Source organism: Artemia franciscana, chromosome 2 (genome assembly GCF_032884065.1).
Source record: "Artemia franciscana chromosome 2, ASM3288406v1, whole genome shotgun sequence".
Lineage (NCBI taxonomy): Eukaryota > Metazoa > Arthropoda > Branchiopoda > Anostraca > Artemiidae > Artemia > Artemia franciscana.
In genome coordinates this window covers 23,696,896-23,717,048 of record NC_088864.1, presented here as the reverse complement: position 1 = coordinate 23,717,048, position 20,153 = coordinate 23,696,896, and the positions used below count along the sequence as shown (strand labels likewise).

The 20,153-nt window shown below is 36.8% G+C and overlaps 1 protein-coding gene across 1 annotated transcript in view; it reads left to right on the top strand.

The window, feature by feature from the left end:
• Positions 1 to 20,153, top strand: part of LOC136039033 (uncharacterized) — a 72,824-nt gene that overhangs the window by 31,489 nt on the left and 21,182 nt on the right. Inside the window, exons 4-5 of the mRNA XM_065722535.1 lie at positions 6,111 to 6,350; positions 9,626 to 9,838. Of these exons, the coding sequence (XP_065578607.1) occupies positions 6,111 to 6,350; positions 9,626 to 9,838 (453 nt within the window). The remainder of the gene's footprint in view (positions 1 to 6,110; positions 6,351 to 9,625; positions 9,839 to 20,153) is intronic.

Here is a 20,153-nt window from a genome sequence, read left to right as displayed (position 1 = left end):
CCGAGCTAAAATTATTTTCAGAATCTCGTCTTTTATAATTTGTGGGTAGCACAAAAGGACGCAGGAGAGGTGCTGATTGGCTTCCATTACTTCAGCTATTAAAAAGGCCCTAGAACTTTCAATCTCCAACCAAATTGTCCCCTCTAAAGTTTATATGGTAACCCTTTCATACGAATTGGTGGGGTGAAAAAAATGTGAGGCTCTTTAGCATGAGGTACAGCAGAGCGTTGTCTCTGATAGCTAAGGGAAATTGAACCTTTTAGTACATACAAAAGTTTAAGGAGGGGCTCTACTAAGTTTCATAGTAATGAGCAGCTGTAAACCAGCTGCCCAAATTGGAAGGAACCACCAAGTCTCCAGGAGTACGTCTGATAGGCTATGCACATTGCCTATCAAATCATTTGTATTGTCTAGAAGTAGATTTTCTCTATATTTTTCAGTTCGCTTTTTTTTCTTACTCTGCTGCTTTTTTCCCGTCTATCCTGTCACTTCTCTGTATTTTCTTACGCTAAGGTGAATAAACCGGTTTACCGTGTATCAGTGCATGAACAACTTGAGCGGTAGTGGGTATATCATACAAGTACCTTTTTGGCTTCTCTTTCTCCACTTCTCTCTCTCTCCTTTTATTTTCGTAATTCTGGTTGTGAGGTAATTTCATTAGTTATTTGACCAGCAAACTACTTCAGTTCGGTTTTTTTCCTTACTCTGCAGCTTTTTTCTATGTTTTCATTGGGGAAAAATAAACTTATCTTATTGTTGCATAGCTAAGTGCGAGCCAAACAGTGGAATCAATTGTCGCTACTTTTTAAACCAGTTTTATGCTAGGCCAATTAACAAAACTGATCTCGATGATACGCTATGCTATTACTAGATCTAAAATAGCTGTTTTTAATCTCAAATCGAAAGTTTTGATGGCAGTCGTCTTTGGAATATGTATCTATGATGCAATAATGATCAAAATTAAAGTTCAGTTTTATAAAGATATAATATAAAAATAGATACTATTTTTTTTTTTAGTCTGTCGATTCAGGACCATAGTTTAACAGATTATCCTTTGAATTTACGAGCCGAAATTTCAGAAATGTTTTTTCTTAAATTATATTCTGGGAAACATTTCCCATTGGGTGCCGATTCTAAAATAATAACTATTGTTCAAATTCAATTAGATAATAACTTGTTATAATGCAAATTATTTTTTAAAAATTTCGAAACGAGCTTGAAACCAATCAAATGTGACTTCAAACTGCAATAAGAAAACATACCATTGTAACCGCCATCGTTAAAAACCAACAGGGCCAATCCCCATCTTGAAAAAGAGAGAAAATCCCTTTTTGCTTCGGTAGCTTTTATGTGTCTCCTATTTTTCCCGCCAATGCTAGCAGGTTTTCGCAAGCGATTTTGTGATTCTTCTATTTGATTTTTTGTTTTTTAGCACTAAAGGGATTGTGAGGTAAAAGAGAATTAAATTTAAAGTTGTGACTTGCTGCTTTAAAAGTATCAAATAGCTTCAACCCCTTCAGGTATCTACGCGCCTATAAACAAGAGCTAATAGCTCATATGGCACTTGTGACGAGGTCGGAAGAGCTCATATGGTATGAGCTCTGGCAAAATTCTAAGAATCAATAGACTGCTTTAAAAGGAAAATCAGAAGCTTAATGCCGGTCGGGATTTAAAATAAGAGCTCTGAGTCATGATGTCCTTCTAAATATCAAAATTCATTAAGATCCGATCACCCACTCGTAAGTTAAGACTATCTCAATTTCTCTAATTTTTCCTCTTCCTTCAGCCCCCCAGATGGTCGAATCGGGGAAAACGACTTTATCAAGTCAGTTTGTGCAGCTCCCTGAAACGCCTACCAATTTTCATCGTGCTAGCACGTCCAGAAGCACCAAACTCGCCAAAGCAGTGAACACCACCCCCTAACTCCCCCAAAGAGAGCAGATCCAGTCCGGTTACGTCAATCACGTACATACGACATTTATAAGCGTTTTCCAAGGTTTCCGGTTTCCCCCTCCAACTCCCTCCTGTGTCAACAAATCTGGTCGGGATTTAAAATAAGAGCTCTGAGACATGAGTTCCTTCTAAATATCAAATTTCATTAAGATCCGGTCACCCGTTCTTAAGTTAAAATACCTCAATTTTTCTAATTTTTCCAAATTAACAACCCCCAGCTCCCCTAAAGAGAATGGATCCGTTCCAATTATGTCAATCATATATCTATAACTTGTGTTTATTCTTCCCATCAAGTTTCATCCCGATCTCTCCACTCTAAGCGTTTTCCAAGATATCCGGTTTCCAGGATTTCCGGTTTCCCCCTTCAGCTCCCCCCAATGTCTCCAGATCTGGTCGGGATTTAAAATGAGAGTTCTAAAGCACAAGATCCTTCTAAAGATCAAATTTCATTAAGATCTTATCACCCGTTCTTAAGTTACAAATACCTCATTTTTTTCTAATTTTTCCGAATTACTCCCCCCCCCCAACTCCACCAAAAAGAGCGGATCCGGTTTGGTTATTTCCGTCACATATCTTGGACTTGTGCTTATTCTTCCCACCAAGTTTCATCCTGATCTCTCCGCTTCAAGTGTTTTCGAAGATTTCCGGTCCCCCCTCCAATGACACTGGATCCGGTCGGAATTTAAAATAAGAGATCTGAGTTACGAGGTCCTTCTAAATATGAAATTTTATTAAGATCCAATCACTCCTTCGTAAGTTAAAAATACCCCATTTTTTCAAATTTTTTAGAATTAACCTTTCCCCACCACAACTCCCCCCAAAGAGAGCGGATCCGTTCCAATTATGTGAATCACTTATCTAGGACTTGTGCTTATTTTTCCCACCAAGTTTCATCCCGATCCCTCCACTCTAAGCGTTTTCCAAGATTTCCGGTCCCCCCAACTCCCCCCAATGTCACCGGATCCAGTCGGGATTTAAAGTAAGAGCTCTGAAACACGATTCCTTCCAAACATCAAATTTCATTAAGATCCGATGACTCCTTCGTAAGTTAAAAATACATAATTTTTTTTATTTTTTAATTAACCTTCCCCCCAACTCCCCCAAAGAGAGTGGTTCTGTTCTGATTATGTCAATCACGTATCTAGGACTTGTGATCATTTTTCCCACCAAGTTTGATCCCGATCCCTCCACTCTAAGCGTTTTCCAAGATTTTAGGTCCCCCCAACTCCCCCCAATGTGACCGGATCCGGTCGGGATTTAAAATAAGAGCTCTGAGACACGATATCTTTCCAAACATCAAATTTCATTAAGATTCGATCACCCGTTCGTAAGTTAAAAAAACCTCATTTTTTCTAATTTTTCCGATTTAACCGTCCCCTCACTCCCCCCAGATGGTCGAATTGGGAAAACGACAATTTCTAATTTAATCTGGTCTGGTTCCTGATACGCCTGCCAAATTTCATCGTCCTAGCTTACCTGGAAGTGCCTAAAGTAGCAAAATCGGGACCGACAGACAGACCGACAGAATTTGTCACTTGGTAGATACCAAGTGCCATAAAAACAAACAAAAAAAACAACAACATTAAGTCAACAATCTCATTTTACTTAGAAGTAGCATTTAGAATATTTTAAGCTACCTATTAGCTCTAAAGGAAAACAGGTTCATTGCAATAAAATTTGAAAAGCTGCTTAGAAATATTTATAGAAGGTGCTATTTGTGTATCGCAATTTCGGGCAGCGAAATAAGCACCGTTGAACCTTCTCAGTTTTCAAACGTCTCAACTTCAAGAACGCTGTTTCTCAGGATTGAATAAACGCTGTTTCTCAGGATTGAAAAACTCTTTTGTACGCTATAATATTTTGTCGCGAAACCTAATTGAATTAGGGGAAGGTTGTTATCAAACTAATTCAGAGCGTAAGGTTTGCCAGATAAGAATACCAATTACTCTATACTTGAAACAAAAACAATTAGAATATGACCTTTTACATGGGAGATTCATCATCATTTTTCTCATTGTCTAGTGTTAAACAAGCAAAATATTAAAAAATAGCGAATTTTAAAATATTAAATATCTTAAAATAATCATAATATTCAAGAAGTTTAAAATAATTCAATTTTAAAATATTAAAAATGAATAAGCATCAAGAAGTAATCAGTAACTAGTGATATAATTAATTCGCTTCGATAAAGTTGATTATTGTCTCAAACTATTAATTTATGTATGGAGACAAGGCGGTATCCAGGATTTATTTTCCGAGAAGGTTTTACATAAGGATTTTTTTCGGGTGGTTACACAAAAAAGCCTAAAAAACCTAGAAAGCCTAAAAACCTAAAAGTGTACCCAATTGTTCAGTTTGGGACGGAGGTCAGTGGCGTGATTCTGTAAGCTTAGCCAGAGTCGACCCAGCTCTAAATGGGTACCTGGAGAAATCTGGGGAAGGTAAACAAGAAGGATGTGCAAAAGCACAGGATGGTTGGCCCCCAGCCCCCCATTGCACTTCCTGGCTGAAGGGCCAAGAAACGGAGATCAGCACCGCCGGTAGGGACTGTAGAGTCTAATGCCCTATCCTTTACTTTTTACTTTATATTCATTTTTGCTACGTTTTTACGAGTCAGAAAATATTTCGGGTGGGGGGAGGTTCAAACCCCCCCCCCCCCCCATGGATATGGCCCCGTATGGAGATCTTGCTTATTAATAACATATTTTGGGGGTCTCGGAACTAAACAGATTGAAAAAAGCCATATAAGTCCTGCATAAGACTTGTCGCGAAATATATCTGTCAGATTTATGCTAGCATTTTTAAAAGTCGCCTGACACTATGAGAGGATCCAGAATACTGCAAGTCGGACAGGGTGTCGAACCGCTCAAGACCGACTGCTTCCTTTAAGGTAAGGGCTGTTTTAGCTTGTATTATATTGTATCAGTGTCTGTTATAAACCTGCACCTCTCCCTCCTGAGGACCTTCCTCTCCTGGTGCCAATTTTTTTCCAAGGTAACAAGACACTGAAGGTGCATCTGTTTCTAATTGCCAAACAAGGAAATGCCTAGGCAAGAGTACTTGAAAGCAAGTATTTTTGGTGCTTTACATCAAAGAGCCGCCATACTGAGGGTACTCAAACCCATTTGTAAATTTCTTTAAGCAAGGTTTTAGCAAACTCCTAAATTCTAGTGATGAACTAATATGAAAGTCTAGTGGCATATCGTATGGTTGATGTGTAGCGCTGCGAGTGTGTAAGAAAATTAAATCATTTAAATGGTCTTCCTACCTTCCTGTTTATCATATTTTATTGTTTCCATTCTAATTTTTTATTTAAATCATATTTTACGGTCTGTAATTGATGTTTGTTCTCATTAGACCTAAACCCCATATATTTGATTTGATGTTGATGCTTGGTAGGGCCAGAAATGGAAATCCTTGCCTGATCGTTTTCTAATTTTATAGACCATTTACTTTTTTGAAATCGATATTTGCCTATGCTTTTCTTTCGCTTTCTTAATATTTTTGACGGTACTTGCATGATATACCAAGTAAAGTTAGGTTAATCCTAATAAAATATACCTAAGTATGATAAATAAACATAATACTTTAGAAACAAATTTGGACTATATATTTGCACATTAGTGAAGGGGGGGTTGGGGTAAAGTATAGCGGGTCTGCATGCCTTTCTAACTTCACACTGTCCAAATACTTTATCTCCACCCCCTAATGTGCAAATATATAGCCCAAACTATATATTTCCCATCTATTCTGTCACTTCTCTGTATTTTCTCACGCTAAGGTGAAGAAACCGGCTTGAAGTGCATCAGTACATGAACAACTTGAGCGGTAGCGGGTATATCATACAAGTACCTTTTTGGCTTCTCTTTCTCCACTTTTCTCTCTCTCCTTTTGTTTTCATAATCTTGCTTGTGAGGTAATTTCATTAGTTATTTGTCTAGCAAATAACTTTGTCCTCTATTTCCTGCGTGTTTGAAATGTATTGCTTCATTTATAAATAATTAATTTCTTTTGCCAATAAATTGAACTTAAGATCGTGTGTTTGTGTCTTTTTTCACTTGTCGGTGTTGAAGGTACGTCTACGCTAACCTAAATCCTCTTGTTTTTTTTTGTTTTTTAATAAGATTCTTTGGTAAATTTTTCCTCATGATATTTAGGTCCTGATGAAACAGGAACTTGTGACCTAGCCTACAAAAGTGGACCTCTTTTATTCATTAATACACAAAATGAGGAGACCCTTTATATGCAAATGGATTTACCGTCTGAAACCCAAGCCTTTAACAATATGCTGAAAGATGAGATGGTGCCATCGAGTCTTGATCTGAATGAGTTGCCGTTAACAAAAGACAATGTTCCCGTGGTTGTTGATGCTTTCGTCAACTATATAGCTTTAAATGGTAAGTTGTATCCCACTGTCTTGAGTGGTTTTAAAGCTGATTACACAGACAAAGGTAGGCATAAAATGAACAATCTTCATAGACGCCGTTTTCGATTTTTTTGAGGGGAAATGGCAAGAGAAAGGACGCTAAAATGCTTCCTACAAAACGTGGGTTTTTATGCCACATATTTGACTTCTTACTGCAAGACACAAAATGAAAGCAAAGATGCTTTAATCAAACTTTGCAAAGTCAACGTTGCTGAGAACTCAAACCATCAAGCTTACGTGTAAGAAGAAAAAATGCTACCCCTTACGCCGTTTGCAAACTTTCAAATTGATCATAAGTACCATAATAAGCAAAAGTGCCATTTCATAAGTCATAAGTGCAATTTCTAAGCAAACTGATCATAAGAAAAAATATTATGTAATATAATTCAGTTCTTGAAATTGTTCTAATAGATTCGGATGATATTATTTCTTAAACATTTGTTTTAGAATTCTGTTATATCTTTGTCTGATAGTGTTCTCTTTTTCCTTTCTTAACGCTTATGACCGACGAGACTTATTGAACTACTCTATTGGGAGGTAAAATATCATGGTTTCTCCTTGCACAACTGGTATCCAGATGTCACAAAACGGATAATGAAATCATTTTTTTTTCAATTCTGGCAAATATTTATACTCAGTAGGCTATGCCAAAAAACACGCTATTAATCGTCCACTCTATTTTTATTTTATTTCTTTTTTTTTTACACTAGGCTTATGCTCTTGTACTTACAATGATTTCCCTGGCATTTTTTTATATGTTCATCATAGTTAAGATAAAAATAAAGGAAAGAATATAACATAAGTGTTTCGACAAGATACTGCACCAGGCTGTCTCAGCGCATAAAATCAGAAAAAGACGAAAAGATACAAATAAAGTAGCCTAAAAAAAGAAAAAAACTAAAGTAGGGAAAAAAACTTGAGGAACAAACTGCAACAAAAAGAAAATCGATATATCATCAGGCTGGAAAATGTTATTCATTGAATTTACTTGTTTTGTTATCATCTTTTACTGTTAAGGCTAACCAGTGTGGTCTTGTAACCTAATTAAATCAATAAGTTTCTAAGTATCAGAATGAGCATCAGAGAATATTTAATTATTGTATTTTTCTCATTATTATAAAGTCCAGTCTATTACTGTTGAAAGTAAAGGGAAATGATTCAAACGAAAAAAAATAATTTATTTATTAAGTAGTGGTCGCCCCCGCTCTTTCTGCTAATGTCTGATTTATGCTATATTATGAGTATAATTAAATGCTTATACTTTATTGACTATTTAGCCTAAAGGATGGCCGGTATAAGAAGGGGCTGTCCACCTTTGTCTCTTTGTTTTAAGTTCCCAACTTCACTTTCCATTTTCATTTGAAAAAAAGCTGTTATCTTAATTTAGTTTGTCTTTTAAATTTAATGTTATGTTGTTTTAGGGGAATAAGTTGAAACCCCCCAATTCTTGTTTGAAAAATTCGGAAAGACACCGAAAAATTTGGGGACCTTTGAAAGACTGCTGTCATTCTCTGGGATTTCTCCCCAACCCGAGATATTGAGGTTTGGTCCCGAGCTCGGGAAGTACCTTTGATATCTTGAGATTTCTTACATTATGCATCATACAAGTTAAAATTTCTCAAGCATCAGCTGGAATTGTTTGAGATTTATGTGTTCTTAACGAGTTTTTACTTTTAATATCAAAATTGCCATGACGTAATTTTTATAAGCTGGTTTTGCTAGTTATATCTTAGTTGAGGTTATCTGTTATTACTTCAATAGTTGTAAAGAAAATGTTGCTTACGCGTTGTATGACCCTGTTTTCCTTAAAAATGGAACTACTATTAGATTATTGACTGTAGGTAAGTATTTGTTGAAAAGAAAAATATACCTCTTTGTCATATGATTGGATTTGGAAGTGGTAATTGCTCCACAAGCAGGGACGTGAAAAGGGTTGTCAAAAATCTGCTTAAGGAAAAATTACCTAAGACTTAGGCATGGGATGCATCTGCCATTCATAGTACTGTGTGCAAGTCATGCAGCTAGTATGCTGCCTAATTATTTTGACGAATTTCTTATGATTTTCAGTTTCCATTTTTGTCGAAGTGGTAAGAGACAATGTTTTGTGCTGATTCAAGAAGAAAAAATTATAATAACATAACATTACATTTCATGTTACATTGAATTGAACATTGAAAAATAACATTTCAATTTATAAAATTCAGAAGCTTGCCCAAATCAAATAGATATTTAGAGAAAGAGTTATATCGACAATATTAAAACAGTAGTCTCCTGCTTCCGAACTGAGATGTGCCGAGATACCGCTAGTAGAATTCATGAAACACTAGGTTAATTGTAGAATCAAACATATACGTTTCTGCAATTCCTCCTGCATAGAGTAAATACAATGAACGCAGTATTTCACAAAAAATATTGTTGACTCCACAATCTGCATCTTTCAGTAAGTTTAGAGAGTGCAAGAAAATTGTACAACTCAGATTTGGTTGTAGAAACTGTCAAATACAGACCACAAGCCAAACAACATGTACAAGAAAAACTTTAAAAAAAAAAGTTTGAAACGCCACTGTTTATAGAAGTTAAGAAATTCAAAGAGAGGAGCAACAACAAAGAACCTGGGCAGCTTTTTTCTTTGTCGTATGAAACCAAGAAAGGAAATAATAAATGAAAAAGAGAAAAATCAAATAGGTGAAAAAACGAGGATTTTGTCAGCCAGTAGCAAAATATGAAGACGAAAATAAAGCAATAATTTCGACAAGGACCTCCGCCAACTGGTTCCCAGTGCTCAAGAAAGAGGAAAAAAACAAAAGAAACAGCAACAAAATATAACCTTCTGAAGTGAACTCTGCAAGAGGAGAAAACTGAGCACTGTTCCTTGGCGGAGTTCCTTGTCGAAATATTGGTATATGTCGAAATATTCGTCTTCATATTTTGCTACTGGCTGACAAAATCCTCGTTTTTTCACCTATTTGATTTTTCTCTTTTTCATTTATTATTTCCTTTCTTGGTTTCATACGTCATGCATAGCCAGTATGGTCTCAGAACGTATTTTTTCTTTATAGACACTGGTGAAGAATAAAATGAGCATTTAACAATTTTAAGTATACATTTTACTGTTAACTATTATGTTGCATAAAAATAATAACAATAATAATAATTATTATTATTATTATTTACTATTATTATCTAACATCTGTAGAAACAAGGCTGCCAAAAAGTGGCACTTGTTTAAAATGATATACTTTTCAGGTATAGTTTCTGAAGGAATATACAGAAAAACAGGAATAAAATCGCGAATTGAGAAGCTTGAGTTGCTTTTTCTGGCTGATTCATCGATGGTTCATATATCCAAAGAAGATTTCACTGAGCATGACGTCGCCTCAGCTTTGAAAAGATTTTTCAGAAATCTACCCGAGCCTTTATTCACATCTGAGCTCTGTGAAAATTGGACGTGTGCTGAAGGTGAGATTAACCATCAACTTTGGTATAGTAAATACCCTGCAAGTCAGTGCGTAAACTGTACTCTGGAAATGCTTAGCCAAATTTTGTTGTCTAAACTGGAAGCACTTAAATTACGTACAAAAAAAAGTTTTGAGGAATAGACCAGTTTGGTGAATCAAAATTCGTGGGAGATTTGGGGTTAAAGCTTGTAAATGATAAGAGACTTTTTCCTTTATCTAACATTTGAAGAATTCAAAAAAAAAAAAAAATACAGGAGCTAATGGAATTGCAAACCTTTTTAAATATGTGAAGGGGTGAGGCCGGCCTGATAACATCTGCATCAAATATCTGTTTTTGTTTGTTTGCAGAACTATGTCCAATCACTTTCAACATATTATCATATTGGTTCTATAATTCTTCAAAGAATGTAGTCTAAAAACTTTGGTGACAGATTCAGTTCAGTTCAGTTCATTCGGGTTTATTAAAAAAAAATATAACAGTCATAACATACATAATCTCTCATCTCTATGCAAAAACTGCATGCTGAGTCCGATATCACCCTCAAAAATAAATACGCAATATGGCTCTCTCTCCACTTCTCGATACAACCATGGCCCCTACCAAAAAATATCCTTACAAGTCCCCACCTCTTCATCCAGGAGCAAACCACTCCAACCCCCACAAAAAAACTCAATAATAACTAAAATCACTATTCTAATTAGATTCTTTAATCAAATTAAACTAATTCAAAACAAGATAATTATTCTCTTTTTGAAAGAACCAAAGGAGCTCCTACCTCTCAGTTCAAGCCGTAGGGTATTGTAAGCCTTAGCACAGACGATGTCAGGCGAAAAATCCGACCTCACTGTTGGCGTATGTCGAATATGTATCTGTGCAGATAGTCTTGTAATTGGAAGACGCTGTTCGGATACCAAACGGAATAGATTCCTAAAAGGCGGTGGAAGCAAGCCGGAGAGGAATTTGAAAGCAAAAACCAAGCAGGAAAGCTCAAACAGCGATTTCAGCGAGAGATAATCTTCTGTGTGTTTGATGATCTTCAAGGCATTCTTGTGGATGGAATCCAGTTTTTTCAGATGGGATTTGAATGTCGGTTGCCATACCATTGCGCAGTACTGTAAGTGCGGTCTAATGAGTGTATTGTAGAGAAGGGTAAGGGTTTTACGTGGGAATGTTTGCTTCAGTTTCTTCATGATACCCAGACTCCTTGAAAGCTTTAATTCTCCAGCATGGATGTGAGGAAGGAAAGAAGGGTTTTCATCTACTATTACTCCTAAATATTTAGCACATCCATTTACTGGTCGTTGAACCTTTCCACGAGACGTCATAATTCCTGTTATTTCTGGGTGAAGGGTTCCTATCCTAGAAAATAGTAGGATGCAAGATTTTTCTACATTGATGACAAGTTTGTTGGCATCCATCCACAGATAGGTCTCTTCTATAATGTTTTCAAGCTTCCGCTGGAATGAAGGCATATCGAGTCCGCAGCAGGTCATTGTAGTGTCGTCAGCGAATGCTATAAGTTCATCTTGCTCGTTAGTAATGTCCTCAGATGTTTGATCAAAGCATAGGTTACAGCATTTTTGGTCGTCATGATTCAGATTAAGGATACGAGTTAGGTCATTTACATGGACTAAAAACAAAAGAGCACCGAGGATTGTTCCTTGGGGCACACCAAATTTAACAGTAGTGTCGTTCCTTGGGTCGTCACCAATGTAGATGCACCTATTTTGAAGGTAAAATCCAAACCATTGAAGAGCTATCCCTCTCACTCCAATATGTTGCAGCTTTCCCAGTAAGATTGTATGATCCATACTGTCAAATGCTTTCTTGATGTCAATCAATATAGCAGCTGGCAGAAGACCTGAGTCAAGTGATCTGTTGATGAATAAGCTTAATGATGCCAGAGCATCTTCTGTTGAATGACCAGGCCTGAAGCCGAACTGACAACTATTAAAAAATCCTTTTTTTTCGAGAAACTGGTAAAGTAGTCTTTATAAGGGTTTTTCAAAAACTTTTGAAAAAACAGATAATATGGATATGGGTCGGAAATTTGATGGATCGTCATAAGGGCCACCTTTATGCAGAGGGATTATTCTTGCTTTTTTTAGTATCGAAGGAAAAACACCACTTCTTAGAGACAGGTTTATCAAATAAGTTGATGGCTCTAGGATAGAAGGGAGGACTGCTTTCAGGGCTTTCGTGTGTATCCGGTCAAATCCAGATGCTGATGTGCCTTTCAAGGTCTTCACAATTAGCTCTACTTCAGTTGATGTCAAAGGAATTATTGCCATTGATTTGGTGCATGCTGAGCCAAGGTAATGCTTGTAGGGTTTGTGGGGACTTTTCGCAGAATTAGATGTAATTCCTCCTATCCTTGCGAAAAATGTACTGAGTTCTTTTGCAACCTGAGTGGGTTCTGTAACATCCTCCCCGTTGACAAAAAGTCTGGAAGGCAATTCTGCTCTCTTATCATTTGGTCGCAAAATCGAATTAATGAGTTAAACCTTCCAGACTTTCCGTCCATCCTTCCCACTTTCCGATATTTTATTATTCACATAAATTCTTTTTGCTTTCCTCAGAACTGAATGAAGGCATTTCTTATACGTCTCATATCTCTCTAGGTTTTCTCGGTTTGGGTGGTTTCTGTAATTTGCCCATAACTTATTTTTCTTATTTATGCATATGAGTAAGCTTTCGGTAACCCATGGACATATTGGTGTATTTTTTCTTCCACGGTTTCTTGGTTTCTCTTTAAAACAGCATGTTTTATATGCAGCTACAAACGCATTGTGGAAAATTTCAAAACCTTCGTTCACATCTTCATTTGCTAGGACACTGTCCCAAGAAACTTTTTTTTAACTCATCATTTAACAATTTAAGATTCTCCTCTTTAAGATTAATTACTTGTAGACCCTGGTTAGTTCTTACGAGTGGAGTTGGCATTCTCGCTGTGTTGAAGACAGTGTGTATAGGAAAATGATCAGATGTGTCGCTGGTGATGACTGATACCTTCGCCGGACATAATGTAGAAAAAATGTTGTCAATCAGTGAGTGTGTACTTTCTGTTACTCTGGTTGGAATTGTAATTGAAGGGTAAAGATTAGACCCTGACATAATAGTGAGAAGATTCACTGAGCTATTTCTTAGAGGAAAGGCTAGATTAATGTTAAAATCACCCATGATGATCACATCTTGGTTCTGGTTTCCTATCAACTGTAAAATCTGAGTTAGTGTATCCATAAAAGCAGAAACAGAACCAGAGGGTGAGCGATATATTTCTCCGATCAATATCTTTTTCTTAGAAGGCCCGTATAGCTCAAGGAAAAGTGATTCAAAAATGCCTTCAACATTCCGACTCAGTTGGTTGTTAATATGCACAGCATATTCATTCCTCGCATAAATAGCCAATCCTCCTCTGCGAGTTTCTTTTCTATGTAGAAAATTTGATCTATAGCCTGGAATATCTAGGAGGCTATCCGTTTGTCCTGTAAGGAATGTCTCACATAATCCAATTATGTCGGGTTGCAGTTGGTGGCACATTGGAGTTATTTCCATAAACGACGGACATAATCCTTGACAGTTAAGCTGAAGCACAGAGAACTGAGATTCAGAGCGTCCCTTCGTCAAATCTATTAAATCAACATATTTACTTCTAGGATAATTACTTTCACTAAATAACGGCAAATCATCTTCATTACTTATTTTTTCATCAAAAATTTTCTCTAAATCTAAAAAAGAATTCTCTAATTGTTTTAACCGGTTATAATTTTTTGGTAATGAAGAAGTGATTAGCCCCCGGGATGAAGAATAGGAACTCATTACTTACCTAATAGTTTCCAGGGGACAAGGCCATATCTTGAAGTGAAGCAAAAGCTATGAGAAATACGCACACCCGTAGGAACGTTTTTTGAACTCTGAAAGAGAAAAACAAAACAAAGAAAATGGAATAACATGGATAAAAAAAAGCACTGAAATACACATTTTAGACAGAAAAATGTAAGCAAGCGGCAATCAACTTGTAATGACAACTACATATGAAGGAGAAAAAATATAAAATATATCGAAAAATTAAGGGATGCTCAAGAACTTAATCAACATCCGACCGCTGGCAAGGATTGGGGAAAATCAACATAGAAATCTAATCAATTGGCAATCAACTTATACTGACAAACTTATGAATGAAAGGAACACACACAATTATGACTCTGAGTCTAATTCCTCAGGTTGGATAGTTGGCACTTTAACTGGGTCAAAGCATTCATCTAGATATTTCGCCCATTGTGAATTTTTAGACTTTTTAACATCCAACCACATTCTGACGCCTCGTTGGACAAGACGAGTTTCTGCAACTTTCTCAGCTGTCACTTTAAATGTTTTTAGCTTATACCCTAATGACAAAAGTTCCTTTCTTCTTTTACCAAGCTCCGCTGGTAGGTCCGTCGATATATTGAACTCCGTCTTCTTGAGTTTTCCACACTCCTTCATGATCATCGACCGGTCAAAGCCATCTAGGCTTACAAAAATAGGCTCTACAACCTTTTTTCGCTGTGTCCCACTTCGGAGGCCCAGAACACTCTCTGGCTCTAGTCGACTAGATTTCTTTGAAATACGATAAATGGCACTCATACGTATTTGGTTAGCGTTGGATATTCCAAGCTTAGCCTCAAAAAATGAGGCTACAGTCTGCCGAAGATTTTCTGGGCCTTGCGCCGCTTCAATTCCGTACATAATGCTATTATTTTTTCTTGTATATAGTTCTGTTCGTAAAGTAGAAGTCTTCACTTGGACGAGCTCAGTCTTGAGCAATTTATTTTCTGCTCTGAGTAGTTTATTTTCAGTCTGTAACTGCGAAATTAACTGTAGCATTTCGTCCATCCTCCGGTCAAAATGCTCTTTTGTCACTGCCATTACTAATTTCTGACGATAATGCTGCTTTGCCTATCTAATATACTAAAATATCATCGTGTGAAACTTACTCGCAAGGGCCCCGTTTTGTGCTTCCAAACACCTTCTTAAGGGTGATATGAGTATCACATTTATTAAGTGTGATCTGAACATAAAATTTAATAAGTGTGATTTGATATAATATTTTTTTTTTGTGAGATGAGCTACTATCTTCTTCACAACGTAGAATAAAGAAAATAATGTCTGGGACAGGTATGTAAAAAGTTCCAAAGCTGCCAGTAGTAGAATTTGACAAAATTCCAAAAATTTCAACACTTAACAGCACAATTAACGTTTTGACAGCTTTGCTTTGAGCAAAAATTATTTTTATATGTAAAATTTTCAGAACAGTAACAGGTATAACTTTGTATAGCTTGCTGTTAGAAATATCTATAGTTTTCAAGGTTCAAGGTCCAATCGGGTTTAATTAAAAATAGTAAATAAATAAACTTAAAGTACACTGCTCTGTGACAAAACTCACGTTGAGACCCATAAACATAAAAGATTCTTCACTAACACTCAGTACGGCTCCCACTTCACTCTTCGACACAACCACATGTCTCCTCATTATATAATTTTTTTAATCTTAACCATAGGGTTCCTCCCTCCCTCCCCGGACGTACAACCACCTCACCTGAATATACTAAAATATCTAAACTTCATCTAATTTAATTTATCTTTCTTTTTTTATCTTTCACTTATTGAGCTTTAACTAAATATCTATTTAAATTATTTTTGAAAGACCCGAGGGAGCTCCTACATCTCAGCTCTTTTGGAAGTATGTTCCACAAAATTTTCTGAATTATCATTAACGTTTTCATGAAAACTACCTAGTAGCACAGCTACCATACTACCTCACTTTTTCCACGCCGGCTATGGGAGATATATAGCATCAAAGGCTGTGAAATTGGTTTCAGCACAATGGGTACTAGGAACATTAGAATTAAAATTTTAAATGTTTTTTGTGAATTTATTTAAATGAATTTAAATTTATATTTAAATGAATTTTTAAGCACAGCTATACTGCTCTTGCTAAGTGTGAAAGATCTAAGCATTTTAATGAAGACGAGAACAGCTGAAAGCTAATTTGCTGTCTTGGCATAAAGTTAGTACTAAGAAAAATATCACCTGATACCTGTAAAGTAAAAATCATCTTCTAAATAAAGTATTCTTTATTCTGGATAAATATTTTTTTTGTGCAATAATTTATTGCATTTGTTTATATTTGCTTTATCTAATTTGTATTATTGCGTTATTGAATTTTATAGATTAATTTATTGTATAAATTTATTGTACGTAAAGTGTTCTTTACTACAGATTGTTTTTGTGCATCTCTCGCTTTCCATCTGCTCCACAGTGATCTTCCCAATGCACTCGCACAGTGATCTTAAATGCAATCCGTTTTTTGTTTAAGATCAAACTAGTTATCATTGCGTAATTTAAATAATACTCAGATTTCTCTCACTCCTTCAGTAAGACCATTTTAACCGTTTTATTGTGTGTAATATTGCTGAGAATAGAAGCCTCTGTTCGCTTGAAAATGTCAATTGCTTTTTACCTTTGAAAATTTATTTGGTTTGAATGTCATTTTTCTTTTTTTGTCTTTTTTAGTATTGTTTGTTACATTTTGTTTAGATTATTTCCCCGCTGTAGTGGATATGTTGGGAAAAGGCTTGAGTTTATTTGGAGGCCTCGTTTTCTGTCGGCGATTTTTAAATGACAGGAAATAAACTTTCTCTCTTTCTCTCTTTCTCTCTCTCTCTCTCTCTCTCTCTCTCTCTCTCTCTCTCTCTCTCTCTCTCACTCTCTCTCTCTCCCACTCTCTCTCACTCTCACTCCAATCCTGACCCCCCCCCCAATGATTAGTGTGCATAACAGTAAGTTTCCAACTTCTTATCTATGATAGTGTAAGATTCCATAACACAACCGCTTATCATAGGCAGCGCAATAGCGCTGCCTAATTAAAGAGCGGTGCGGGCACAATGTATGTTTATTTTATTTTATCTTAGAGCAGGGCACTTAGTATTCAACGACTTGTTTTAGAAAGTTTGAAAAGGGCTCACTCAACTGGAGATTGAAATGGATAGTGCCCTTTTTAATAGTCGAAAGTGATTGGAGGGCAACTAGCCCTCCAATGCCCATCATTTCCCCAAACACATCCAATCAAAATTTTGGGATTGCCGTTTTGTTCATCGTAGTTGAAAGGTCCGAAAATTATTTATTTGAGGATGACACCCCCCCCCCAAGCCATCAGGGCAAAGGTTTTTAAGTTGTGCCCTGGAGAGACATAAGGTTTATATAGAAAGAATGATCGTATAAACTTCGCAGGGGGCTCATTGGATTGGAAATCAGAAGTTTTACTGCCTCTTTTAAGATATAGAGTTATCGGGGGGTGGATACCCCATTCCCTCCCACACCTCGTATTTTCCTGAAATGAATCTGATAGAAATACTGATATGGCTATTCGTTGTTGTAAGTCTTCCTAGCCGAGTGGTTTGGTGTGCTGGATTTAGGAACTTTTGTCTGAAAGGGTGAGGGTTCGAATCCTAGTATTCCCAATTATTTGGTTTGGGTCGGGGGTCAGTGGCATGACTCTGTAAGTTCAGACAGAGTCGATCAAGCTCTAAATAGGCAGATGGGGAAATCTGGAGAAGGTAAACAGGAAGGGTGTGGGAAAGCACAGGATGGCTGGCCCCCAACCCCTATTTTACTTCCTGGCTGAAGGGCCAAGAAACGGAGATCAGTTCCGACGGTAGGGACGGCTGAGTCCAGTGTCGTATTCTTTACCTTTTACCTTAGTTGTTGTTGTAGAAACTTCGAAAAAGACTCATTCGGTTGGAAATTGAAAGGGCTAGTGCCCCATTTAATAGTCGAAAGTGATTGGAGGGTAATTAACCCCCCTCCCACGCCCACCATTTCCCCAAACACATCCAATCAAATTTTGAGATAGCCATGCTGTTCAGTGTTGTTAAAAAGTCGGGGTTTTTGAGGATGACAAACCTCCAAAGCCCTTAGGGCAAGGACTGTCAGTTATGCCATGGGGGCATATAAGTTTTTATAGAAAGCATGATCGTAAAAACTTTGGAGAGGGCTCAATAGATTGGTAATCATATTTTCTAATACCCTTTTTAAGATTCAAAGTGATTGGAGAGTGGATAAGGGTGGATACCCCCTCCACTCCTCGTATTTTCCCAAAATGCATCTGATAGAAATTTTGAGATGGCCATTTGTTGTCGTAGAAACTTCAAAAAATTCTCATTCAATTGGAAATTGAAAGGTCGTTTTTTAATAGTGATCGAAGGGCAGCAAGCCTTTCCTCCCACACACCCATCAATTCCTAAAACACATCTTGTCAAAATTTCGAGACAACTATTTTTTCAGCGTAGTTGAAAGGTCTGGATATTATATCTTTGAGAATGACCCCCCCCAAACATTCGTCAGCGAAGGGGTTGTAAGTTATGCCCTGAGGTTATATAAGGTTTTTAGTTAAAAATTTGAGGTAGCCCTTTGTTAAAAAATCGTTCAAAGATCATATAATAAAGTCTTTGGGGTGGACATAATGCCCAAGAGTCTGAAGGTAAGGGTTGTAAATTATGCCCCAGGGGCGTATAAGGCTTTGTGGAGGGGTTGTCGTGTGAACTTTAGAAGAGGCTCGTTTAATTTGAAACGTATAGTTTTAGTTTCCCTTCAAGAGTCAAGCATGACGGAAAGCAACTACCTCCCCCTCCCTGACATCGTCTTTTCCCAAAACGCATTCAATTGAAATTGTGAGATGTTCATTTTGTTACTAATAGTCCAAAAATTATATAAAAATGGCTGTAGAGTGAACACAGTCCCCCTAGAGCCATGGGTAATGGTTTTATGTTATATTTTAGGGCATATAAGGTTTTTATGGAAAGAGTGGTCGTATAAGCTTTGGATCAGATGGAACTCATTTGATTAAAAGTCCAAAGTTTTAGTGCCCTTTTTAAGAGTAAAAAATTAACGGGGAACAATCAGGCCCCCAAAGTCTATCTTTCCCCAAAACATACCCGATCGAAATTTCAAGAGATCTATTTTCTTCTGCCTTGTTGAAAGATCCAGTAATTATGCCTTTGGGAATGTCGCCCTTCCCACTGTTCTCAGGACAAGGGCCGTAAGCTAGGCAATTTGTTCATTGTTTACACACAGCATAGGTTATTGAGAAAGGTATGCATGTTTGAACTTAGCTTTCCAAGAAGACGAAGGGCATTCACGTAAGTCTTTCAAAGAATATTGAGGAGAGTGTTGAAATTAATTAAAACACGTTATGTGTATAAGGATTGTCAAAAGCGTGTAACACAGGAATAAATGAGTATATTAATTTGGAAAATTCAGGAAATGATAAGGGATATGATCTAAAAGGGAACAATTACATGCTGCCAATGTCACTACAACTCACCACTGCTACTGCTGGACTACTCTATTTACAGTATTGAGGGGAAATTCGAGCTAGAGCAAAAGACACTATGTGCATGCAAATTGTCAAAATAACGTATCTCAACAATTGGTTAGGGTATTAAGTCGTAACTTTCGGAGAATGCTTAAAGGGGAAGATCATTTCACCAAAAGGCAATATGTGTACACTCCTGCAAATACTACTGTTGCTGCTGCATTTACTACTACTAATTCCTCTATTGATACTACTTGTAAGGCTGAGAGCACTGGAGGAAAATTTTATAACGCACAGGTTATCAAAAGGACATATCAGCAATGTCATAGCAACGATTAATTGTATTTAGTTGAAACTTCTAGGTCATCATAAAAGGGATATTCTGCTGATCAAAATGCAATATGTAAATACTATTACTAGAAATATCAATACTACTACTGTGACTACTGTTGCAACTATGCCTAAGGGTATGAACGTGATATTTTCAAGAAATTTTGAGGCGGAATGTGAATTGAATCGCAACACTGCGTCTATTTGCAGGTTGCCAAAGGGTGTACCAGAAATATCTTAGGAACAGTCTGGTGTGTGAAGCTGAAACTAACAGGGCTTGTTGTGAGGGATGTTGGAATAACCGAAGGAAAATATTTGCATCCTAATGCTACTGCTTCTACTCATACTACTACTACTTTTACTATTATTACTACTTCTATTAGTACTACAGCCACTAAAGCTTAGGCAACTACAATTAATTCTACTGCTAATACTTCTTCTACTGCTATTAAAACTAAGGATATTAAGATGAAAAACTTGGGATATATTGAAGCTAAATGGAACTAGTTCGAAACACACTACGTCCACACAGGTTGTCAAGCGGACGCATCAGAAATGCTTCAGGAACGGTTGATGGTATTGAGCTGAGACTTTCAGCGTGTGTTGAAGGTGATGTTGAAGAAACCTAAC